The 7823-nt window shown below is 39.7% G+C and overlaps 1 protein-coding gene across 1 annotated transcript; it reads right to left on the bottom strand.

Annotated features, from left to right (window-relative positions):
* Positions 1–1094: 1094 nt before the first annotated feature.
* Positions 1095–6670, bottom strand: cibar1 (CBY1 interacting BAR domain containing 1). The gene is made up of 8 exons (XM_034094599.1): positions 6413–6670; positions 6262–6330; positions 5136–5237; positions 4910–4915; positions 4268–4372; positions 3874–3987; positions 2591–2710; positions 1095–1510 (listed from the first exon to the last, which is right to left on the bottom strand). Exons 1-8 carry the CDS (start codon positions 6668–6670, stop codon positions 1394–1396), a joined length of 891 nt encoding a protein of 296 aa, XP_033950490.1. The 3' UTR covers positions 1095–1393.
* Between the last annotated feature and the right edge of the window lie 1153 nt (positions 6671–7823).

The following is a 7823-nucleotide window of genomic DNA, read 5'->3' on the forward strand; positions in this document are numbered from 1 at the left end:
TGCCTCCTTTTGTACCTTTGACTCTTGGCTAACCTGAGGATTGGTCTTTTTGTTTTATCACTGGCCTCACATGATGCTTTCTTCTCTTTCATATGCTTTTCTTCTCGAACCCATCACCGTGCATTCTTCTGCTCAGTGATCAGGGAGTGGAGCCTTTAGGTTTATCTGCGATTTGAAAAGCTTTCTGACTCATACACACTTTATAAGGGATGAGTCATTGCAACACGGGCCGTTTAGATGCACAGTATACCAAAGTAAAACTGGTGTGTGACTGTTTGCGCACACATGAATCTTTATATGCATTAAGGTGCTGTTCGCAGAGGGCTAATGACACACCACCTACGCTGCTTTGATCTCACAGTCACTGAGATAATACGTGTCGCTGTAAGGGACGTTATATTTGTTGAAAATGTAGTGGCGTGCACAAAGTCTACAGTACATGAATTTGTGAATGTCTGTAAAGGTTAGTGTTTTTTTCTCCAATTTATACTATTGAAAAAACCTGTAATATGTGTGTTGATGTGCAGGAAATGGCCCAGGCAGATGAGGAAGGATAAATGTGTTGAGTGACTCATGCAAGACAGACATCGGAGCCATACTGTGGCAGACAACACATGCTGTGCTACACACACACACACACACACACACACACACACACACACACACACACACACACACACACACACACACACACACACACACACACACACACACACACACACACACACACACACACACACACACACACACACACACACACACACACACACACACACACACACACACACACACACACACACACACACACACACACACACACACACACACACACACACACACACACACACAATTACATATATTATATCCTGTAACACATTGAAGGGTGCAAAATGTCCCCAGCTTCACTCGCACAACTCTTGCATATCTGTGGAAGAGATGACTCACTTTCTACTGCAGAACTACTGTCACTTAGGCTGATTCACACTCTGTACAATGTCTAAAATAAAAATATCTGCTGCCCGTTCTATGCAAAGTGAGTAAGGGAACACCATGTACTTATTATAGAGTGGCAATTCACTGGGAACAACGCACAATGTGAAAACTGATTCTTTTTTTAATTCATGAAGACGAAATACATGGTGCACTGATAGTTCCAGTACAACTAAATATGTAATGTACATTTCAGCATGTGTTATATAAAAATACATAAGACAAAAATTGGCTGGGATTTAAAAGACAAATGTTAGTAAAGGACAATGTGTTCCTTAATGAACAACTACAACACACGTTGTGCACTACAATACTGCTCAGACTCACTGTGTGAAGTGATTTTGGCAATGACACAATAATACACTTTTTGTTTCAAACAAACAAGATAAAACAATACAACAAATCAATGATCATCATCTGTGTCTTCGTCTTCCTCCTCTTCAGAATCATCCACATCCTCTTCGTCATCATCATCCTCCTCCTCCTCTCTTCTTGTCTGTCGACTGCAATCCCTTTGTTGCTGTGACAACAAATTAACGGTCAGGATGTTACTAAAACATTTAGTAGGTAGTCATTAAAAGAATAGGACTTTTTTATGACCCACTAGAACTGATAGTATCTGCAGAGACCCTGCTGCCCTCTGCCTGGATTCTACTTTACATTTTGCTGTGTTTCTGGACATTTCTTTGCCCGTCGCTCTGATTTACCCAAATACTACATTTGTATTGGTCAATTATGGCATTCCAGTCGGTTATTTCTGAATAACAGACCGCTGCTATTGACGCTGTTCTTAAACAGAAGCATTACGATCCTTTTTGAATTCATATAAATATTGTACCACCAGTGGGTCAATATTTGTCCACTTTGCATCCTGCATCAACCTGTCTGGGTTTATTGCGCAAAATGAATACTTAATGTTTTTAATTGTTTTTAGCAAGGCACGTATATTAATATTGTTACAAAAAACAAAACGTTCTAGTTTTGTCAAGTTTTAAAACATTTGTATTTCTACATACAAACAGGGTCTCCAATCCACTTTTCTCTCTGTGCTGTGTACTCGGGTACACTGCAACTGTGTTTGTTGTTTAGCAGCAACTGCAAATTCCTACATATTACATTAACCTTAATCATGGAAGCAAAAGATGATCTCGAGTTGTGGTGCAAGATGCATTCAGGGCACATTCCGATTACATTGGAGGATTGAAATCTGTCTCTGCAAGCTGCAATCTTTACATCTCTAGATACAAGATATACTGTCTGAAATCACGCTATGAGACCTGAAGTAGAATAGTGCAGTAACACTGTTGGGATACTGGGGTAAACTGTAGATGTAGGAGGAAATGCAGGATGTTGCTGGCATGCCATGACGTGTGGAGGTTCTAAATGAATGGTGGCTGGGATGATGCTGCATATGAAACCTGGCACCAGCCTCGACTGGTATGAGGAAAGCTATTGGGCTGAGTAGGGAATTATTTTATTTCATCATCACAATGAAAATAATACAACTGTCAAATCTTAAAAAAAAAAGAAGTAATGCCATAACAGAAACTTCCTGGGGGAATTTTTGTATGAGAGTGTCTATGCACCGTCTGTATCTTACCTGTAAGGTCTCTGAAGTACTCAGGAAGGACCCGGTCCGATCGAGGGAGGTTTTGGAATTAGCTCGCACTATGTCTAAGCGTGACTGGTAGTCAGGGGGGTGCAGCGAACTCCTGAACACCTGCCAAAGACAGTAGGCGCTATATTTTTCCAAAGAAAACAGGAGAATGGAAGCAATGCCTACACACTCTTGTTCTCTTAATGCAATGCAACATAATCATGAAAAGAAAAGACTGTATTTTCTTAACAGTTAAATAAAATGTGCAAAAAGTTAAACACATCATGTCTACACACCTGGAATATCCCTAGCAAATCAACAAATTACAATCTTTCTTTGATCAAGCATAAATAAAGCGGCTCAAAAAGGTATGCCTCAGATAACACGGCAAACTGCCACTTCAACTATGCCAAAGATACATTTCCAAAAGAAGTCTCGATCATGATTATCTTCATGCCTGTCATTGTGCCGGATGATTCAATCTCCCATGCTTTGTGATATGACTCATTGAAAAACAGCCTTGTCTGGGTGAGGAGTTTCGCTATGAATGGAAGGGAGATGATTCAGTGCAAACACACACAGATGAGATGGCAATGGGTGGATAGAAATAGCAAAAGGACATCTACAGGATTAACTTTGCTTGCCGAATATCATTGATCCTTTGTTTCCTCACTACAGGCTTTTGTCTATTAATAACAAACCTCTCAGAAAATAAAATGTAAACAGAACCATGTAGCTCGCTGTGACTTAATCATGGAGAGTTCACTTTAAAGTTACTACATGAGTTAAAAGGGTGTGGACTAAAGTGTGTATGAGCAATGGGTTAATGAGTAATGGGTGAATACTATCACGATAGCCTTGACTTGTTAAATATACCCATCAGGTTTATCAGGTGCACAATAGACTGCCACAGTGACGCGGCCTAAAGGAACTTGGAAAATAGCTTGAAATAAGGTCTGTGGTTGACACACATTTAAGAGACGGATCACGTTTTGTTCAGTCGGATAATATCCACATGTCTACCCTACTTTTATAATTTTCGAATCATAAATCGAATCGATAGATTTACGATTAGAAAATTAGAAAAGTAGGGTAGATATTTGGAGATTATCCGACTGAACAAACACTCTATAGCTGACACATTTAATATATACATTTTCTCTGTGAGTAGCACTGTAATGATTTACAGGACAATAGTAACATCTAAATTCACATTTTCTTTGCAAACTAATTCTGGCCGGCTAATTATAATGACTGGGCTATTGTTAAACAGAGCATGAGCTCACCTCCAGGTCCTGCTCTTCATCCACACTTTGAATGCTCTGGAAGGCCAAGGTGTACACCTCCAAGGCCTTGGCATGGAAGGACATCTCCACTGTCACAAACTCGCCAAAGATTTTCTACAAAGGGAAATATAAGGATACATATCAGTACTGAGTAGGCTTCTGAGCTACTCAAATGAATCACAACTACCTACTAGACATGGATAAGTTCTGAAATGACAAAATAAAAATTGTTGGAAAACTGAAGGAGGATTCAAATGTGTGGGCAGGAGTGAAAAGAAAAAGACTGTCCATATCATCACTGTCTGGTTTCACTTCACTGCCACCCACTGCTTCAACAGACACATATTCCAACTGTTGAAATCGTGATTCTTAATTTGAGCTCTGTGAAGCGGACCTTGATGTCCCGGATCTTCTGCCTCTCAAACTCGTCTATGGTCTCCTCAAGCTGCCTGGTGGTCCGTGTGGCATCCATGGTGGCTCTCTGGAGCTCACTTTCAGCCTGATGGGGGAACAAGTCAATATACAACATGCTACAACACACATCAGACCAACACAGGAGGTTATGGCAACAGTGTGCTTAAAGATATACATCAACAATATCCCTTTATGCTTGTTAATTTGCTCAATTATAAAACAAAATACTTGTTAATAACTTGGCCAATATCAGAGCTGCAGTAATAACACCTGTAGTTCCTGTCCCACATGCACATTCAGATATTGACATGCTAATGTGCTCTCTAAACAGGAAGAGGATGTAAAACCTTCTGCTATGTTTATGTCTCATCGAGACAAGAAATGTAAAACCTAGACAATAAAGATAGAAGAAAAAAGCTGCTGCCGTCACATATGGGTCCTATAGCTGCTTGGCATTAACATAACTTATGTGACAATAGAGACACTGATGAGAGTGTGTCAAGCTAAGCTATTTTCATAATGCAAGTCACATCATATTAAAAAGGAACATTTGTTATTCAGTAATGTGTTTCTTCTTTTTGTCATACATCACCATGAGATGCACAGATAACATGGGACAAACCTGAGACTGAAGGCTTGGTCAAGGAAAAACGCAAAAAAGTTTGAAAAGATTAACATTAAAAGTAGATTAAAGTGTATTTTCCTGTTGCAACAGAGATTTATCTTTAACCAACAAGGAATTAAGCTGTATCGAAAGATGTCGCCTGCACTAAAATGTACACAGGTGGCTGTTATAATATCAGAAGTCTCTCTGTGTTTGATATTAGGGAAATATGAAACAAGGATACAATGATCTGCCTGTCGGAGGGGTTCCTCTGTCTGGTCCTCTCGAGCTGAGCCATCTGTTTGGCTTCTCTGTCTCTGGCACTCTGAGTCGCCTTCAGATCCTCCTGCATGGATGCACAAGCACACAAGGACAAAGTAGTCATTATGAAAATGAACAATGAATGTAGATTATTTATAAATGTGTTCCAGGACATCATCTAACAAACGTTATGTGTTTCCAGACCAAGACCTTGAGTAAACCCTGGAGTGCAGGCTTTTGTGTTCTCTTTACCACGAAACAGTTGCTATTAAAGGGTGAGATAGTGTTTTAGCAGAGAAGCCAATTTCACTTTTTCATGACTTAGCCAGTTAGGTGTAATTATGTGTTTTTTGCCACATACTATAAATTGTGGTAAATATGCAGATTGAAAAGTATTTGATTTATTACAAAAAGTTTAAGTTATCTCAATGGACGAATGATAAGATACAACTTATAGCTAAAATACATTTGATTTATTACAAAAGTCCCAAAGGCATAATGGACATGCTATTATTTGATCTAGAATATTTCCTTTAATCCTGGTTATAACATGAACCTGTGAGGTTCAATGGCACACAGGCAGGCCGAGGGCCCGTTAAATCATTAAATCAACACTGCCCTCATGTGGGCATGCAATGGTAATGATACTGACAGTAAAATGTCCCAAACTGCCCCCTCAGCCCTCATTCTCATTTGTTCCCTCAGACATCCCTGCAGGTCAGCAGGCATTTAGTATTGAAACATGCTCTGTAATAAGCTTCAGTATCTTTGGAGCTGGGACCAAAGTTAATGGCACTATATGGAGAGGGGACATGGCAACAAGTTTTCACCAATTCCACCGTCCGGTTTATTTGTAACTGTTTAAAATGTGATATCTCAACAACAAGCGAGGATAAGCCAGAAAAGTAACACCAGCGCTCTGACAAATTGCTTTAAGGTTAATGTATCTAGAGAACTTTGGCATTCACAGTACAACAATTATAGTAGTAATAGTTGTTAGCTTCTCCTGGAAGTGAAATTGTTCTTATTTTAGCAATAGTTGTAACTCATTGAGCTTTTTCATTGTCATTTGGAATCAGTGTAGACGTCAACATGGCAGCAACACTTACCCTTTTACGCTTCACTACAGCTCCATAGCTTTTTAATGGCTCTATGACTTTGGATTCAAGTCTTTCCACCTGTAATGCAAGTTACTTCACGTTAGGTTCGGTCTGATCAAACAAACTGAGACTTGCAGTAAGAAATACATTCTGGTTTGACCTCAGCTTGGCGGTAGTCTTGGATCTTGGCCATGTGGTCTGCAAACTGCTTCATACCCCTCTTCAGATCTGGTGTTTCTGTGTCTGCATACAGGCCAATTTCCCGAACCAGGACATCTGACTTGTCCCGTAGCCTGGCTGTTTTACGGACATATGCGGAAAACAGTTGGCACATCTCTCCAAAATGTTTCTCCACATTGGTGATGTTTTCCTGGATCTTTCTTGTCTGGTTGTCTCTGGAGAGAGAAAAAGACAACATTTACAGGCTGACAGCAGTGATCAAACAGTAAAGGGGACACAGAAGTGAATTTGTCCAACATATTTGTGCTGGGAAGAAATTAGTATGACTTTTGATCTTGTAATATTGATCAGGAGTCTCGGATCAAAGACAGACAGCAGGGAGTGGGACATCCTAGATATGTAATTGATTTGCTTATTATACTGGGCCTTCTTTTACGTGTATGTGGCCTAAAGTTTCAAAAATAAAAGGTATATTTTTTAAGGTGTGTACCATACTAACCTATTAAAAGAATAATACAAATGTGAAGCTGTAGCTTATTTTCGTCGCTGTTATGAATAGCATTTAGCCTGCGGATTTATGGGCAACAGTTCATCGTCAGTGTTGTGTAAATGAACTGTTCCTTTGTTATTTTTCTAACAATATGTTGGATTTCTGCTACTGTTATGAGCTTTTTAAAAATAATGAAATACATGATATAACAATAGTTTAGCCACCCCTGTAGTCATTCTGAGGACCCCCAGGAAGTCACCGGCCCCTGTTACATGTAAGTGAAGCAGGCCATCCATAGGAAAAACCTCCTGTGTGCTTTTCTTTCCAGATTATTTGATAACACCTATTATTTCCTCGTCATTGACATATAGTAAGTTAGGAGATGGTTGTAAAACAGTTGTATTAACAACCAGCTAGTGTAAGTACTGTTTTTATGTAGGTGTTTTCTAAATGGGAGCTTTATTTTGAGGAATGTAAACGGAAATCCGTTTTAGCGGTTTGTGGCTGAAAAGAAAACAATCCGTGTTGTGATCATAAACACTAAAGGAGTCTTGTGTTTACACCTACTGATGATCAACAGTTGACTCAGTTGCGGATATATCTTTTATAAATGTAAATCGTGAAAGCAGGAGTTAAATAACAGCAAGCTAACCTATGTTTTCCTCGCTGTTCTGCGAGGTTATGTATGCGTTAAGGTTAGGTTACCAGCCGTTACTGGAGCCGTCAGCTGGTACAGTATGTCCCTTACCTCACTCTGGCATCGGGTGTGCGGCTCATGTTTGCAGAAAGGCACAAATCTGGACCCAGATTAAATGCTAACTAGATAGCTACTGTTTTTTTCTTTCCCAAGCTAGCACGCCAGTCTGCCGTTTCCATGGAGTCCTTAGAGTTTCCGTTCGGT

This window comes from Pseudochaenichthys georgianus, chromosome 11, assembly GCF_902827115.2.
Source record: "Pseudochaenichthys georgianus chromosome 11, fPseGeo1.2, whole genome shotgun sequence".
Lineage (NCBI taxonomy): Eukaryota > Metazoa > Chordata > Actinopteri > Perciformes > Channichthyidae > Pseudochaenichthys > Pseudochaenichthys georgianus.